The sequence below is a fragment of the Larus michahellis genome, chromosome 7 (genome assembly GCF_964199755.1).
Source record: "Larus michahellis chromosome 7, bLarMic1.1, whole genome shotgun sequence".
Taxonomy (NCBI): Eukaryota; Metazoa; Chordata; class Aves; order Charadriiformes; family Laridae; genus Larus; species Larus michahellis.
Genome location: NC_133902.1, coordinates 23,973,195 through 23,991,874, shown reverse-complemented (window position 1 = coordinate 23,991,874; position 18,680 = coordinate 23,973,195). Strand labels below are relative to the sequence as shown.

At 40.1% G+C, this 18,680-nt stretch overlaps 1 protein-coding gene and 1 long non-coding RNA gene across 2 annotated transcripts; one reads left to right on the top strand and one right to left on the bottom strand.

The window, feature by feature from the left end:
- Positions 1-7,101: 7,101 nt before the first annotated feature.
- LOC141746892 (uncharacterized) lies at positions 7,102-11,126 on the bottom strand. Its single transcript, XR_012588523.1, has 4 exons — positions 10,705-11,126; positions 8,958-9,025; positions 8,320-8,434; positions 7,102-8,116 (listed from the first exon to the last, which is right to left on the bottom strand). It is a non-coding gene; the product is annotated as an uncharacterized LOC141746892 (long non-coding RNA).
- MSTN (myostatin) lies at positions 10,526-18,163 on the top strand. The gene is made up of 3 exons (XM_074596210.1): positions 10,526-11,044; positions 13,209-13,582; positions 15,998-18,163. Exons 1-3 carry the CDS (start codon positions 10,672-10,674, stop codon positions 16,376-16,378), a joined length of 1,128 nt encoding a protein of 375 aa, XP_074452311.1. The 5' UTR covers positions 10,526-10,671; the 3' UTR covers positions 16,379-18,163.
- Positions 18,164-18,680: the final 517 nt, after the last annotated feature.

Genomic DNA, 18,680 nt, shown 5'->3' with positions numbered 1-18,680 from the left:
CAGTTCTCCTCTTTTTATTACACTTCAGTAGTGCTGAACAGCTGAAACAGAAAAACAAATTTAACCCTATACAGTAACGCTCAGATAATGAGCTGTAAATTTGATTTATGATTAATAGATTAGATTATTAACTTATATCAATATCAGCTGACACCAAATCCTAGCCTGGAAGTGCAAGAAGGTGTGCCTCTCACTAAATAATTAGCATTTCTAAGTACAACATTCTTCCTATATACACGACAGATATACATTTTATCCAATTCCATATACATGCTGACATAAGTAATTCCTTCTCATCATTTTGATAGACCTTATTTCTTATAAGAAATACATACCATTCATTTTGTAGCACAATTCTGGAAAGTATTTAGTGACTTTATGGTCCTCCCAGCTAATGCCCGATTGATTGACGTGAGGGAAGAGACATACAGAAAGGCAGTCTCTATTATTAAGCTGGACAGTGTAGTAAGAAAAAATGAGCAAACTTTTGAGCAGAGACCTGCTCTTTTTGTTGAATGTCCAATCAAAACCTATATATATATATACATATATTTATATGTACAGAAAACCCCTACAACTATATAAATACAAACATAATATTTTTAACACAGTTTAGGATCTAGTGCAGCAATTTCTCTCTACTGAGTTATTACTGGGATATTAAAATGTACCACACAGCTTTCTCAGAGTTATTGATGTAAGTCATTAGTTTACATCAATCAAACTTTAGAATTAGCAAAGCAGCCAACTGCAAATTCAGTAGTAATTAATTAATTTTCCTTTCTTCTAGAGGCTTTGGACAAAATGACAAAATGTTGCAATTTCCTAATGCTGAGCTACTTTGGTAATTTGTAGAAAGTATAATAAAGTAATTTGATATAGTCAATTTTATTTCCATTTTGCATTGCATTCCTAATTATATCATCCGTCCATTTTAATCAACACGCTCCAGAAAGCCTTAAAGGTTTGGTCAAACTATTACATTTTTAATTGATCATAAGCTTGGCTTTTGTATGCAGCAAGAGACTCTTTTCCTTGTTAAAACTTCAGAAACGATCGTGAGCCACTTGCTTGAAGTTCCTCAGATTTGTGTACTCAAAATATCCTGGTACAAAGTTCACTTGACATAAAAAAAGCTTTGTACAGTTATCACAAAGTCAATAGCATACAAATTACTCTATATCTATTCATCTGAGTATCCTAGGAATATTTTTTTCTATTAACTCTTCCAGATCTACTCACTAAAAGCCATTCTCTGGTCTACATTAATAGGAGCATGCCTATTCCAGCTAATGTTACACCAGCACGCCTTAAAACTCAACTCTGAAGCAATGTAATATTTCAGATCTATTATATGAACTATGTTTTGCATAATCCTTTTGATCATTTGCATAGTCAGTAAAGAATATGAAAGCTTTACGTCATTTCCATGAGTATAGGGCATATATCCATTGATACAGTGATAGTCAGGCTCTTTGCTACAAGACTATGAAGAGTTAACTCCTAAGCGGTTCTTTATACCTGCAGAATGATAGAGGGGGTTCACAAGTCTGTTGCTGAAGGTAAAAAAACCCCAAAGAGTCAATTCCTTTGTGGTTGATTCCTGTTTCTCATCAACTAGTTGGCTGATGCTGCCAATTAGCAGGCTGATGGGAGAGAAAAGCTTGCGAGTCCCAAGAAAAAAAACAAACCGCAAACTTGTAAATTTTTAAAGCGTCAGCCTTTAAATTGTGAGGAACTGGAAATGTCTGCTAAAGGAGCCAGAGACAATTCCCCAGGAGGAAAGGGCAGTAAAGCTAATGCTTGAGCCAGTATAGGCCGCTTTCCTTCAGTTGATGCTCTTCTGTGATGCTTCATAATGGAGCTCATAAATACAAAACATCTTTACCACATCGGCAGGGAGCAAACAACAAATCAGGAAAGATATAAAAAAGGAGAGGGAGTAAAAGCTGTGTTTCTTCTTCCCTTGGAAGGCACAACCCCTTTGAACAGTTGCACTCGTACGTGCAACTCCAAAGCTACCTCACTTATTACAAAACTTATCATTTATGTTTTTCTCCTCCAAACGAGGATCAAAATCATCAAGAAATTTCACTCAGTCTCTGATCTGCTCTTTGTCTTCTAAAACCCTGAAGCAGCCTATATGACCTCCTGTCTCTGCATTATTTTGTAGGGGGTTTTGCCCAGACAACACCTGATTCTTTGGGGTCTTACTTCAGTAGAAACAGCTTCATCAGAAGCTACATCCTTTTGTGCCTGCTTTTTGCCATTACACACTTCTGTTATTAAATGACTTTGAAGGCTTTAATATGATGTATTTTATCATCAAAAATTACCTGTTTTAGTTTTTTTCCACAGGGTTTTTGCAAATTTAAATTACCAGCATTTTTAACAGCAGGGTTAAATCAGGTAACCTAGTTCTAAGCTGTCGATTAAACAACTTTGCTGATGAATATGCCAGATTCCAAGGCCACCTTGGATGACTATGGATCTGAATATCGTTCTTTGATTCCTTTGAGAATGTTATCACCACTTTCCATTCCATCGTAGAGGCTCTTCCCACAAATTAGCCATTCTAAAACTGACTATAGATCACCGAATCACAGAGTGGTAGGGTTGGAAGGGACCTCTGGAGATCATCTAGTCCAACCCCCCTGCCAGAGCAGGGTCACCTCGAGCAGGTGGCACAGGAACGCATCCAGGAGGGTTTTGAATGTCTCCAGAGTTGGAGACTCCACCACCTCTCTGGGCAGCCTGTGCCAGTGCTCTGCCACCCTCAAAGTAAAGAAGTTCCTCCTCATGTTTAGGTGGAACTTCCTATGTTCAAGTTTGTGCCCGTTACCTCTTGTCCTGTCTCTGGGCACCACTGAAAAGAGCCTGGCCCCATCCTCCTGACACCCACCCTTTAAGTATTTATAAGTGTTGATAAGGTCCCCCCTCAGCCGTCTTTTTTCCAAACTGAAGAGACCCAAATCCCTCAGCCTTTCTTCATAAGAGAAATATTCCAGCCCCCTAATCATCTCGGTAGCCCTTTGCTGCACCCTCTCCAGCATGTGGCGGAAAGGGAAGGAGAAGCTGTACCACAATTTTATCTTAGTCTTTCTGCTCGCTTGGAGCAATGACAGGAGATCAACTAAAGTGCACACCCTTGGGCAAGAACTGTGATCCGCATATTCCTAAATGAACTTTGTAAGTAGGAAAAACCGTCAGTCCTGTGTTGCTATGAGGTATGAAGTACCACCTTGCAAAGGAAAAGGTTGATATTACTGCTCTTTACTGGGATTTCATTAGTGGACGTTTTTGAAAGAAGTTTCATGGGCAAAATCATGTTGTGACATTTCTCATCGCCTCCTTTCTCTTGGTATGCATTTTAAACAGCCTGCCGCTCTCAGTCTGAAAGGTAATCTTCCTTTTTGTCTCAGGTTTAAAGTAGGTGCCTAAAAATGTCTATATAATTTGGCGCAACTGAAAATTCTTACGCTTATACAGAGTAGACAAAATTTAGAGTGTTTAGAAGAAACGCCTTACAACTTCTGGATCTGTTTTGACTTTTGAAATATTTGTGTTTATAACACTTAAACATGGACCTAAACACTATATATAAAAACCTAAGACTAACACCTTTGCTGTGTGTGCAGAAATGCACAGTGTGAGTGTGGTTGGCCAATCCCGGTAGGTACGGCAGCAGCCAGGAGAGAACACCAATGTACGTTTTCAGTATCTACTTCATTGTGAAATAATTACGCTACATTATTATCAGCTGTATTACAGTGTGACTGATTATGTCCCACCTTAAAAGGAGTTCAGCAAATGTGTTGCCGCTGCAGATGCATGCTGCTAGAACAATGTGCCAGGCTTGCAATCCCGGAAAAGTGCTTTTATTTTAACCATTAGAATTCCATGTATTTATGAATTCACTGTCCCAAACGCTAAGAGTTTTGGAAGATGTTACTTCAAAGCCAGCCCCTCTGCTTACAAAAATCAGAAGAGGAAAAAAAATGCTATTCGTACCCCTGTATATCACTATATTGCTGTGATTTTACTTGTCGCTTATAGGCAAGCGGGTACCAGGTGTTACAGGTTGTTCCCATTCCGCCTGTACCTATATTCCGTAGAGGCAAAACCACGGAGTGGGACCAAAGTGAAAGAGGCGCACAGGGAGGGCAGCAAAGGGGTAGTTTGGACGAGGAGCCAAATCCGTCCCGCAAACAGCTATCTTCTGATCAAAAAAGTTGATTAATTCAGTCTGTTATGGCACTGGGCAAGATTAAGCAGAGTCAAAGTCGCTGCATCCTGCAAAACTACATTTTTCTGCTTTTGTCAAGAACATCTGTTAGCTTTTAACCCATCGTGTATTTAAAAGAAAAAGAAAAAAAAAAGAAAAGGAGGAAAAGGAAAATGACTCTTCAGCGCTGTGGCCCTCGTTTCCCAGCGGATGCCGTTCCCGAACACCCCAGCAGAGGACAGGCCACTCATACCAAATCTCTGACCTCCGGGGCCCAAAATCCCCTTCAAAAGAGTTGTGCCTGAGAGAGAACGCAAGCATTCTTGTAGCTAGTAATACCAAGACGAAGTATTTTGGTATTTCAAGCACTTTGATTGTGCAAATGCAGAAGTGAAACCTCTCCAAGTAGAGTAACAGCTCCTTAGTGGACTTCAAGGTTTCCCGTCGGCGATGCAGCGGCTGATGCAGCTATTTTAAAAGACATTGAAGATGAATGTCAGGATGAATGTCAGAAATTCTGAGTAAAAGCGTAAAAGCTACATCTTTAAAGAAAAGACAACATTCTGCAGCAAGGGTAGAGCCTTTAAACAGGTATTTAACAGGGCTCTTTTATAAGATTTATTATAAGACTGGTAATTAGATGCCATAGCGAAGGCTACAGAATAAAATACCAAACACAAAAGAGCTCAGAAAAACTGGCAGCTTTTACTATAATTGCATCCTTCCTTAAATTTTTTTAATGAGCCTAATGGGAATATATTTTCCTGTCTGTTTCTAAAGTTCGTTTCCATTAGCGTATCACGTTGGTTCTGGAGCAACACGAATTAACAAGTATTGGGATACGTAGGAGAGAAAAAAGCGACGGGGCATTTTTGGCCCATTCCACAGGCACAGTTATGCATGGCAGCACAAAAGCTGTGGGCAGGAAGGAGATGGCCAGAAAGGCAAGAGTAAGCCAGAAGTTGAAGGGGACCCCATATGACTTCCCTGCCCAAGAGGTTCAGAAGAATCTCTTGGCCAAGCTAAGAGGTGCAGCAAGGGCTGAAGTTGCCACAGCACCAGTTTGCCATCAGTTTTACCTGTTTCTCCCGTTTTATCCATCACATGCTTACATACCATGGCTCGCGAGAAGCTCCTTAGCAGGTAGGACTCACTACTGTCTCCCATAGCTCCTGAGTTGAGTCATCCACCAGACAGAGGGACGTTTTGTCCTCGTACTCAAACTGCAGACACAGACCCAAGCATACCCTGGGGGAGACCACTCAAAATCCCTGAACATCAGGGTTTTCCTGGGAAAACAACCTGAGAACAGGGGCTGAGAACCCCCACCCAGATGCCAGGGTACAGGGCATCCGTGCCCTGCCCCGTGCACACTCTTCTCCTCAGTGAAATACGCTCTCCGATACCTGGAACTCAAAACTGGTGAAAACAAGATGAACTTACTTATTTTTTTGGTAAGTTGCAGTAATTAAATGTTCATACCATCAAAATAAAAAAAATAAAGTTGACTTTCAGTAGCTGATACAGCACAACGTTTAGAACGTTATATGTGACTACTTTTCTAGGAAAAAAAAAAAAAAGTATAGCAGGAGACAAACTGTTTCAGGACATTTGTTACAGAGCAAGAGTTCATACTACTTCCAGCCTTCATATTTTAGTTCATGGCAATAAGTTGAATTTTAAAAGTGGTTACTTTAGCCTTACAGTAGCTGCAGCTTTAGTTTTCATAACGTGATTGGGATGATGTTTTCATAGGCTTTTTGTTATTGCAAGATTTCTTTCTAGGTGTTTTATAGACATGACCTTATATCTGCTATGAGGTTCAAAGCAATGCATTTATCTTGCAATTCAAGCAGCTGGTAAGTTAAGGCAGCTGGGCTCATAGTTAAACACTTAAAAACCCTAACTCCATTGCATTTAATTATATGTCTGAATTTTTCTATTCAAATTTAACCAACCAAAATTACTTCACAAACATTATTCCCAACTCATTGCAGCTAAGTGAGAGATGAATCTGGCCCAAAAATATTTAAAATGGAATTTTCTATCCATTTCAATACGCTATTCTAGAAATCAGGCTTTGCGCTGACAACAGTGAGAGAAAAGGTGACTCAAAGAGGATCGTCCTCAGTGGCTCAAGAGGAATGTTGTATCTTCCTTATAAAATAAAGCCAGGAGAGAAGCCAGCTGCTTCAGAGGTAGGACTTGACATCAATGTAAACAGCAATCACAGATTTGCAGTGCATTTCACACCACCTGATTTTTTCTTCAAGTGCTACCTTCGGAGGTAGAATCGATTATGGGAACTATTCCATTTAACTTAAACAACAGAAAAAAGCAGAGTGAATTTCTGGTCCTGCAGGCTGTAAGGATGTGTTTGGAAATCTAGCCTACAACAGGATGAAGTTGTCTGATTTCTGGCAGGGTTATAACCCATGTCCTTCTCCTTCCCTGCCATGAGAGCAGCTCCTCCATACCCCTGTAACTCTCCCTTTTCTCAGAAACGTCCTGGTTTCCTTCCATGTCCACTTGGTCCACCTCCAAAACAAGCTCAAATCCCATCCTGCTCCCTATCTGTCTTTTCTGGGTTGCTGGCCCAGCAAGGGACGACACACTGTAGATGGTCCAGAGCTATCAGCATGCTGACTAATGACGAAGACGCACAAGCTGATTGGCTAATTAGAGGCTGCCAAAAAGGATGGGTAATAGTTGGGCTCCGTTTGCCTTCTCCTCAGGGAGGGCATTAGTAATCTCCTTTTCCTCTACACAGTCACTGTTTTTCCATAAAACTCACAGTAACGCAGTGTCTTTGAAACCTCTATAGTGGTCAAATTTGTTGGGGGTGGGTTTGGGGTTTTTTTCGTTCTTTTTTTTTTAGGTTTTCCAACGAGCACAAAAGCTGCTGGTGGAAGAGGGAAAGGAGAGAAGTTGACAGGTAGACAGTTCCTTTCCTTCAGAAAGGAACATTCTTACATTGCTTGATTTTGGGGGCCTGAGCCATGATCTTTGAATAGTTCGGGTTGGGAATACTATTCACTATTGGCAGGCACGGCGGGTAGAATGACACAAATCCCAAAGTTAATATTAAAATGCCATAAAGTTCAGTAAAATATGCATTTCATTTTTAACTCTTCTTTAGTTTTGCTGGTGGGGTTTTTTGTTTAAATTATTTTTTGCCAAATGGATTTTTGAAACAACTTTTGCCTGGTCACTTTATCGCTTACTTCTCACACCTCTGTCACCTACTTTTGTAGTCATCACTTTCCAAAAACATTACAATGAAAGCCAGAAAGAAAAGCAAAATGCATATTGTATTATAATTACTATTAAATAAATTAGATCCTGCAATAGGCTCCTGATCAAGTGCAACTGTTTAAGCTCTCTTCCAAGTTCTTGCAGCCTCATAGAAAAGAAAAAGCCGGCAACAGCAAAAGAGGAAGAGAAAGGTATTCTACTGACAGCCTAGAGTTATGCAGAGTGCATCAATACGAAGTGCATTTTATGAGGGAAACATTGGAAAAATACTGCTCTTGGTCATGCGGCTGCTGGTGAATTCTGGGGCACTTTTGTCATCCTTGGTCAGTAGTCCCTATGCCACCACTCCAGCTGCTGTTGCTGCTTCCTCCTTCTAATCAGGGAGCAGAGGCATGGTGCTCCGCAGGGTCTGTTCACCACCACGTGTCACCTTGGTGGCCGAGAGCAAGCTCAGCTCTTGCTCAGAGCTCACTGGGGTTTCAGGCGTACAAGAGAGGACTTTGGTCCTGCAGCCACCACCAAATGCGAAAGGGGCCCTTTTTTGCAGACCAACGGAATCCTTGCAGAAGATTGGGAAAAATAAAATAAATGGAGGTTCTGCATGTTCATGATGAGCCACAGTACCAGTGGGAAGACCTGGAACGAGAAGGAGCAGGCCAGGTACCAGCGCGGGCACTGGGCGAGCTGCTGCAGAGCACATTCAAAGAGGAGTCATGGTGCGAGGGGCATCGCTTTGCTGAGCACTTCTCTTGTCCCCTCTCCAACATGAGTGGCTTATAGCCACAGCCTGCCAGAGCATTTAATTACTCTCATATTAATGACTGCATCATTATTCCCACCTGGTTACTGGTGGATCATTGTTCTCTTTAAAACTGTTTCTGGTGTGAAGCCTGGTGCCTGTCAAGGTTTCCGCTCGGGGTGGATATCCTTTTATACCCAACTGGTTAAATCGTTCTGGTTTAAAATAAAAAAGAATTAAAAATAGTTTTATTATGATATTCACTGTCATAATAGTAAACAAGCAAATAAAACCCCCCCAACATAAACCCCCCAGAAATTCACCAACAGGGTCAGTGCTTTTCAAAAAGCTTCTTACTGTGAATCATGCTATGCATCTTCCATAAAAATACATTTCCAGCACTTGAAATGCACTAAGAATCTGTTTAAAACATGTTATAGACATGGCAGGCAGTTTTCACTGCAAACTCGGATCTACCCTGACTTCTAGTTCCAGTGAGCCACGAGCCCATTGATGTTGCCACACGTTGGGAGTAGCTGCACCAGTATCTTGTGTAAAAAGCAAATGCCCAGGAGCTAAGTCGTCCAGCTGCTTGCTTTAAACACAGATTTTGACTGAAATCAGAATATCAGGGTCTGACCCTAAAGCCATAGGTCTGGAACGTGCAAGCGTGATACATCTATTGCTTGCATCAACTTTACACCAGGGTAGGAAAATCAATTTCAATTGAATACTCACGATTTACATCACTGGTCATGAGCTGAATGTTAGGCTCAGTTGTGTGCAAGGCAGTGAATTTGCACGCCCTGGGGAGGTGATACAAATCATATGAATGACCAGGCAGAAAACAGTTCTGTCCCACATCTTCCTGTATACCAACATTTTTCCTGCATGAACATATGCCAAAAAAACCCCAAACCCTGTTTGCCACATGTTTAAATGTACTGAGAATGGAAAAAGAAGAGAAACTCAATGAGAAACTGACAACTCAGTCCTAACTTAGATAGGCAAACTTTGGCATATCGCATGAAATACCAGGATTTCTGTTGGCTGTAATATACCGATTCCAAATACACAAATATACACAACATATACAAATTCCAGGGTTTCTTCTTGCTGCAATATACAGCCTATGCTGAACAGTAACCCCCAGCCTCCCACCTCCCCAACTAACCATGAATTCCATAATTCTTGCTAAGAGCACATCAAATGTGAACTGCGTTGCTGTAAGATTTTTGTAAGCCACAACCTGGAAGTATAAAACCATGCCTAGAGGTATCTGCCTCATGCAGAAAGCATATTAAAACTGTAATTTATCTAGAGAACTTACAAATATTTGAGCAGAAAGCAAAAGAAAGCACAGAAAGGTATCACTTACACTGGCATAACACAGAGGCATTTTGAACAAAAATAAAGGATGACATGCAAAAAGAAGAAATGGTCAGAGTAGAGATTTAAATGTTTTAAGGCTTTTAATACTTTCACTATTAATGGAAAAAGCAAGCTTTATTATTTCTGTATAATATTACAGTAAGTAGCTAAAGATATTCCTTAAAAATACTTTTGCTACTAAAGATCTCTCAATATTTAATTTACTGCCCAGGATTCTGCTGACCTAGTGACAGTATGAAGAGGACAGACTCATTTTTCATAACTGACTGTTAATTCAGTAAGGGATTTGTTCTGTTGATTTTTTTATATGCTAAAGGGACAAACAGATAAGATATGCATTTACATAGAGTCATACATGCACAAAATCTTTACTACTGCTTTAGCAAGCACCTAGCAGGAAAACCCATTAAGGTTTTTTCTGAAATTTGAACCGCTTTATATATTTTAGTTGTTGAACAACCTAAGTTAGCACTGTTCACACTGCATTTCTAAAGCATTTCTTCCCTGCCTGCTAACAGGAATCCCCTGGGATTTTCTTTAAAATAGCACAAACTTTCAAGTCCAAAAAACCTGGTAGAAGCCTAAAGCAAGTTTAGTGAGATGCCTGTCTTGATTCATAGTACAAATACAGGGTTGGTATATATTTAAGAATGACAGTGCTGTCTTTCAGTACTGCTGCCCACAATACTTGGAAATATATCCTTTCAATATGCGAAGACATATCCTCTACGAATCACCCAGATAAATCAGTTCACCCTTGGCTGTAACTAAATGCTGTCTAGTGACTTGTGATCGACAGGGCTTTACCCTCTGACAGCCAGATTCATTGTTGGGACAGCAACCAATCGTCGGGTTTGACGACATGAGCCTAATCAAAGTTGGAGTATAAAAAGCCCCCTTGGAATATATAAGGTACACCAGTGTGGCAAGCTGTCTCTCAGATTGCATTTGCTTCCACGGATCTGTTTAGTACTAAAGGGAAAAGGGAAAGGGGGAGGGGGGGAAAAAAAAAAAAGAAAAAGAAAAAAAAAAAGAAAAAAGCTGCACTGAATGTGAGATCATGCAAAAGCTAGTGATCTATGTTTATATTTACCTGTTCATGCTGATTTCAGTTGATCCGGTGGCTCTGGATGACAGTAGTCAGCCCACAGAGAACGCCGAAAAAGATGGACTGTGCAATGCTTGTATGTGGAGACAGAATACAAAATCTTCCAGAATAGAAGCCATAAAAATTCAAATCCTCAGCAAACTGCGTCTGGAACAAGCTCCTAACATTAGCAGGGACGTTATTAAACAACTTTTACCCAAAGCTCCTCCACTACAGGAACTGATTGATCAGTATGACGTCCAGAGAGACGACAGTAGCGATGGCTCTTTGGAAGACGATGACTATCATGCCACCACCGAAACGATTATCACAATGCCTACGGAGTGTAAGTAACCCTGCTGCTTTCACCTCCCACCGCTCCTCCGAGAGAGTTGTCTCCCTGCTGTAGAGCCACGCAACTCCTCCTCGGGCTCTCCCAACAGGCTGCTGGCTGAACTCTGCTAGAGGGAGGGAGGAGAGCGTTATTTCTAAAGAATTTGAGCCAGGTTCAGATGACCCTGTTGTGATCCTTTGTTTTACTGTTCGGTTTTCGGCTCCTTATAACGCGGGTGCCCTGTAGCGCTTAGGATTTGCCCGTTGCCTGAGAAAGCAAGGGGAGATCCGCAGTTTAGTTGACTGCGTTATTTGCGGTACGCAGGGCATTTCCTATCACAAATATGAACTACTAGTGCAGATAACGAGGTAACTGTATTTTCCTGAGGGAGGTTTCACTGGCCAGTATTTTTAGAAGCAATAGAAATCAGCAGAAATCCAGCTTAGAGCACCAGAGCTACCTCACTGCAACACGTTGCAGCAAGTGCAAGTATAGAGTTAAATTCTTGCTGCTTTGCTGATCCCATAAACTAGCACCACCTACCTCTGAGTTAAAACTATATATTTAAAGCAAATATGTGTGTAACAGATTTAAGTGTTAAAATGTCCATGCTATAGCACTCAGCTCCAGTAGTCGTGCCAAGGAAGAATGAAGGCATTTACTGAATGAGCAGATTCTGAGTTATCTTCTGAGTGCTAAACATCTGCTATGGCTCCTATCAAGTATCTTTTGCACGGCTAATACATACAGTATCTCGTGTTCTTCATCAGCTAAAGTATTTGGCTATGGCAGCTGTTTTTTTAAATAACACTTACGAATATGATGTCAAAAAGGAAAAAGATGACAGGACATACAAGGCATGTTAGCAGTTACAGATATTGTTACAATACACACACTGGAATAACATATCAGCTGCTCTAGCCAGCTAAAAATGTATGCATTGATGAAAAAGTAACTTCATCTGTAAAATTTTTTAAGTTATTCATTAATAAGATGTGTACTCAATAGCGATATATTACTGCAGCCTTATCACAAAGTTGAGGTCTGCCAGCAGTTTCATCCCAGCCTATTACGTCCAAGGCTTTATAACTATTTTTAATTAAACCATTATATAATTACAATGACTGAAAAAAAAAGTCATTATACTTCATTGATCCGAGTTCATGTCCTGCTTTTTATAAAAAGCCCTCAAACTATTTTAAATGCACTAAAGAGACAGGTATCTTAAGTGGTGAGATTTATGAATGTCAAAGCCCTGCACCGTTAAAGATCAGTATTACCCATTTTATCCTGGCATGGAAAGATATGGCCATGACTAGGTATGACAGCTGCATCGTAGTCCACAGGAAGGAGGAACGCAGCGCTCCACGTGACTTTGCTATAATATTGTTCAAATGAAAAGAAAGCAAAACCTCTTTTAACTATTTGTTTTACCATTGAGAAAAGAGATTAAAGTGCTCGTGTAGTTTGCCCATGGCTGTCTCCGTACGATGGGAAGCCCACTAAGGCTACTTAGTAAATCAGAAATAGCTGGATCACCACATACATGTTGAGTCAGCTTATGCAAAGTTGCTATTCTGCATGCTTTGTGACGGTCCTCAGGGGATGACTACCAGCAGCGAGCGGGTAGTAGCTGCTGTGAAGTGGAATAGGCTGTGCCCCCTCCCCGGACAGTTTGTGTTTGGGAAAGAGGCAATTTTGCAGCTGTGCGGGTCAGCCCACGGCACCGGTACCACTGGTCAGGGCCCCGAGCACGCCGAGGACCGCCAAGGTCCCCCACAGCGTGCACCTTCTCCTGACTGCCCGTCGTTTCCGAGTTTCAGCCCGAGCACAGCTCCGCTCGGCTTAGCCCACGGAGCACAAACAGCAACCAGAATTATGTAGAAAATGATTAGCCAAACCTCATTTTAGCCTGTTTACAAAGCAATCGTCGGTTCCTTGTCACATGATGTTGCTTTCAGGGGGTAGCATAATGATTTTGTTGATATCCATTAAATTTGCCATAGAGCATAAACCACAGAAAATGAACTATGTTAAATCCACTTTGTTACTGATACTGTTTATAACCTATTGTAAGACTTCCTACATGGTCTAGAAAAAAAAAATAATGGGGTTTATATATGCCTATTTCTTTTTGTTCCCTGTTCAGTAATCTGTTCTTTCCATTCATTTATAGCTGATTTTCTTGTACAAATGGAGGGAAAACCAAAATGTTGCTTCTTTAAGTTTAGCTCTAAAATACAATATAACAAAGTAGTAAAGGCACAATTGTGGATATACTTGAGGCAAGTCCAAAAACCTACAACAGTGTTTGTGCAGATCCTGAGACTTATTAAACCCATGAAAGACGGTACAAGATATACTGGAATCCGATCTTTGAAACTTGACATGAACCCAGGCACTGGTATTTGGCAGAGCATTGATGTGAAGACAGTGTTGCAAAACTGGCTCAAACAGCCTGAATCCAATTTAGGCATCGAAATAAAAGCTTTCGATGAGAATGGACGAGATCTTGCTGTAACTTTCCCGGGACCAGGTGAAGAAGGATTGGTAAGTTTATTCAGAAAAATCCCATTTAAATATCTTGCATTTTATTGGAAAGCATTTAAGTTGTGTTTGAAGGATAAAATGGAAGCATTGCATAGGAAATGGAAGATACAAGCTCTGTATAGCCAAATCTTTCATTCTTTCCTCTCTGATCGTGTCAAAATCGATAGCATTCCTGTGCCTCTGCTTCCTATTTGAAAAAGTGAGAAAAATCGCAGTACTTCACTAAGACATCGAGAGGCATTAACTGGAAAATATTTTGGTAATTATTGATGGATGGTAATATTAAAAGTAACCTTGTTTTCAAATTTGAGAGCAAATACTGTTTAATAAGCAGTAAATCTAAACAGTATAGTCATTGGATAATTTCATTGATAGGCAAGCTGCCTCTGATAGTGCTGAGGAAGCTTTCTGCATTCAGACTGTCAGGGAGTTTCTCCCTATTCTGTATGCATATGTTTTCTGTTAACAACAGCCAGAATTATCTATGTTAATGAATGTGAGAACAGATCTTCTTCATAATGCTGTGTACCTTTCAGTAGATAGAGTGTGTGTGATAATGTGGTGGAGGGCATCATTCCACCTTTTAGAAATGTCTGAATAGAGAAATTCTGCCTGCTACAATAAATGGGTCATAATCGTGAGAAAGAGCGTAAAATAACTATCTGGTTCCTTTTTGTAAGTATAGATGAACAAATAAAATCTGAAGTGTACCAGTTAAACTACAGCATTTTCCTCGTTATCTGTTTCTGCAAATCACTAATCCTCGACCACCTGTAAAAATTCCTGAACCTATTGCAGCTGAAACAATCACAACCAAGAAATCCCTCCTTTGAACAAAGTATAAAGAATATTATTGTATTTTTGCTTCTATGCAGTAAATCAATCTGTATATCATAGACTCACAGAATCATTTCTGTTGGAAAAGACCTTTAAGATCATCGAGTCCAACTGCATTTATGTAGCTATGTAATGTTTAACTTCATAGCAGTATAATGCAGATAAAAGAACTTAAAGGAAAAACTCGGTGGTATCTTAATTGTAGATCCAGTATAGATGTGGATCTCCCATACTTGAAACAGGCCGGCTGGATATCAGGATAAGGAACGTCCTCACCTCCTCCATCCCTTCAAACACGCAACACCGTGTTTTCACACGTGTGGATAATCCATGGTTATCGTCATCTGTAAAAACAAACCGATTCAGCAGCAGGGCAGGGTTAGATGCACAGCTGATAACGGGAGAGGAAACTTCTCTTCCCTCTGGCTCCTCTCTTCTCCGGCAGCTCCCAGCAAGGGGATGCTCCTCTCGCCAAGCCCCACTCCATATCATTTACCTTTGGGAGGAGCATCTCCAGCAGCTGGACAATTTGCAGCTGTAGAGGCGGGTATCTTGGAAGGGACAAATCCATGTAACAAAGTTAGCTGGGCTGTTATTTACTCCTAAGGAACGCTCTTCCTTCATGGGACAGCCCGGTCAGTGCCAAACCGGCACACGGGGCTGAAACCAGTGAGTGGAAGGGAGGAAACTTTGGGAACTTTTTCAAACTCGTGATTGTGAAGGTTGTAATTTCGTTCTATTCTCAGTTGTTGACTGTGGAAACACACCTTCGCTAGGAAGCACGTGGCTCAGAGATCTGCCAAAAGTACATTCCTGGCCACAGGGCTCTTTCAGGAGGCAAAATATTGCTGCTCATCCAGACTCAGTACGGCAAATTCAGCCCTCTGGTGGAGGGGAAAGCTGTGAAGTACAAGTAACCTGTACCAGCAGGTGAAACGCTCATTTCTACTGCCATTGCAGTCATTCAAGAACGACAGCAATTATGGAGTGATTTTTCTCCTCCTTGGTCTGGACAAGAAGCCTTCCTTGGTTATCCAGAGAGCCTGAACTGAATATGACTTTAACGGAGGGAATTTCAGAAGGACTCACAAAAGGGAGACCAACACCAGTTGATCTTGCCCTTGAAAAGTTTCTGGACTTCTTTCTTTCCTTTTGGGAGTTCTTCCATAGGAAAAAAAAAAAAAAAAAAGTAGCTCTTACTATTGTTTAAAACAAACAAACAAAACCCACATCAAAAATAAAAATTCAGCATCCTCCAAATTTCTGAAACCTTTTAGCAGTTAACAGAAACGGTGCTAGCAGTGAGATGATGGTGATTTCAGAAAGAGATGCTCAGAAATTACAGCTCTTTATAGAGAAACAGCAGGGAAATGCTGGTCCTCAGCATGAAAAAGAGGAATAATCCTTGAGCAGAGATCAGCTGTGGCAGAGATTTGCAGGAGGACAAAGTGTTGTTCACAAAAATTATTTGAGGATATTAATTTGATACATCTGTCTGAGATATTATCTGTTTGCATGTTCTTACTGAACTTAGGTTTACCTCCGTAGTGCTTCTGATTCCTTCTCCTCTCCTCACAGAACCCATTTTTAGAGGTCAGAGTTACAGACACGCCGAAACGGTCCCGCAGAGATTTTGGCCTCGACTGCGATGAGCACTCGACAGAATCCCGATGTTGTCGCTACCCGCTGACAGTGGATTTTGAAGCTTTCGGATGGGACTGGATTATCGCACCTAAAAGATACAAAGCCAATTATTGCTCCGGAGAATGCGAATTTGTATTTTTACAAAAATACCCGCACACTCACCTTGTACACCAAGCAAACCCCCGAGGTTCGGCAGGCCCTTGCTGCACGCCCACCAAGATGTCCCCCATAAACATGCTGTACTTCAACGGGAAAGAACAAATAATATACGGCAAGATACCGGCCATGGTTGTAGATCGCTGCGGGTGCTCATGAGATCGTCGTGGGATCCACCGCTTCGTAAATTGTGGAAGCTACCGAGGGGAAAAAAAAAAAAAAAAAAAAAGTTATACCCACTTACCAGTCTTTGAAACTGTGAAGTTACGTATGCTAGGCATTGCCGACATCCTATATGCTGTATGATAGGCTATCCTACAATCGTACAGATTTAGTGCAGCACCAGCTACAGAACATGAACTAAAGGACGATATAGTTACCTAACGGCTGGCTTTGAGCCAGGGAAAAAGAAAAGCTACAATCAAAATCACCGGATTTAATACGCGAAGTTCTTACATTGCGAGGGAATCAATGTTCAGTCATTCACACGCAAATTTATATGCAGGTTTCAGTACGTGTTGGTAATTAAAAGCAAGTTCCTTCTCACCTGAGGACAGAAGGAGCGGGCTTTTAAGTCCATTTCTTCACAGCTTCTCTTAATATTGTACTTACAGGAAAATATATACCGGTAACATATACACCGCCACACAATACCACCAGAATCATCCTTAAACACTTGAATATATAGTGCAGAATTGTGAAATTCCACATAAATGGATAAATCCTGAAATTAGGGATGGCATAGTGTATTTAGCGTGTTTCCATTCCTTTTTCTCATTAGTATGTTAGTAATCAATGGCAATGGTGCTATGTAAGCAGGCTGAGTAAATCGAGAGATAGTTATCTAAGTGAAAGAATTTAGAATAATAATGAATTTGCCCTATCCTCAGGTACACTATTCAACATTCGCAAGAAATAGATATTTTTTAAATGAAAGGGAATAGTTTTCTAGATGTAGTAAAACAAAAGGCAGCAGAGAAGGCTAGCATTCAAATCATAATCCCGCATTATAACCTGCCTTTGCAACATTACCATTTGCACTATGATAAACCAATGCAAATAGTTGGTTGCTACAGATATTGTTTAAAAAACCACTTTGATATAACTGACTTGTGTAATATGTATGCATCAATATTTTGTAAATAAATGTTTATTTTTTAATCACTGTTGGTATATGTTCATCGCAAGAAAAGAATGACTTTCACCTGTACTTTAGTTTAATAAACAAAACCAATATTCTCTTCCTAATAGAATTTCCTGGATTTTAACACAAATAATATGTAGGAACAATGCAACAAAGTAAACCATATGTTGAGAATTATACTGCATTTTATATGTTTTTTACATTGGTATGAGCCATCTGTGATAAATGATGGGTGTTGACATGTTTATAAGGTTCTTTGGGTTACTGTTTTTATGGTCATTTTGATCCACAACTTAATTTCTGTACTTTGAATGTTACGTCCATAAATAATGATGATACCACAAAAGATTGCTATTAAATGCATTTTATTATATTTAAAAGTTTGCAGCAAAGTATTACCTTTATTTGAGTAAACATAGTACATGGATTACCACACAAATTCTGTACAGTTTCCTTATGGTAAAATATTGTTAACTGAAATTAAAAACTCTATTTACTATAAAGTCCATTTCATTTCACATGTGAAAGACAACTGATAAAACAGGTGTTTGTTAAGACAATACTATCACTGTTAAAACATCTTCATGCTAGTACGATACATATTTTCTTATATTCCAGAATTCAGTTTTGAATTTTGCTTTGCGTAAAACCACCCTAAAACTGCACAAATGCTTGATCTTCTTCTTCTTTTATGTATTTTCTGTCAAGGTGGTAATAATTTTGTATTGAGTTTTCTACTTTTTTTTATTTGTATGCAAGGACATTAAAATTTAAAATTTGAGTGATGAGGTTTGGAACTTAAAAGCAAACAGATTTTCTACAGTTTCTTTTGAATGACTAGGAGTTCTGCTAAAGCTGTGTCCGAGCATCAAGCAGATGTTCAGCTTCTCCTGATGGAGTTCATCAGAGCAGGTCTCTGGGGCCCTTAAATACACTTTCAATTTAGTTTCCCACAAAACACAATCAGAGTAAATAAAAGATAATTTAAAAACGCTTAGGAATACGGAGTCTTGGTGAAGCCACAAGAAGTAAAAGTACAACTCGATTACTTCCTCTCCAAAAATCAAGGTTACAGAATTATGGGAGAAAACCTAGGTTTGTTGAAGTTAAACTTCCACTGGCTTTAAGGGAGACCAACACTTTGCCCCTTGGACTTTTAACTTGTGACATTCAGGCACCATCCTGCTCATATGAACTGTGAACAGTATCTCTCTGCACCAGGCATACCAAAAGCCTCTTAAACCATTCGGAGACTTCAAATGAACTTCCATTGTATACCGTGTAGTTACACCTTCACTCGCTTTAGTTGGGTCAGTT

Bases quoted from the DNA above. Each gene is read 5' to 3' on its own strand.
- MSTN (XM_074596210.1), top strand. From the start codon at position 10,672: ATGCAAAAGCTAGTGATCTATGTTTATATTTACCTGTTCATGCTGATT. The intron at 11,045-13,208 runs GTAAGTAACCCT...ATTCATTTATAG, and splicing joins TATCACAATGCCTACGGAGT to CTGATTTTCTTGTACAAATG. The intron at 13,583-15,997 runs GTAAGTTTATTC...CTCTCCTCACAG, and splicing joins GACCAGGTGAAGAAGGATTG to AACCCATTTTTAGAGGTCAG.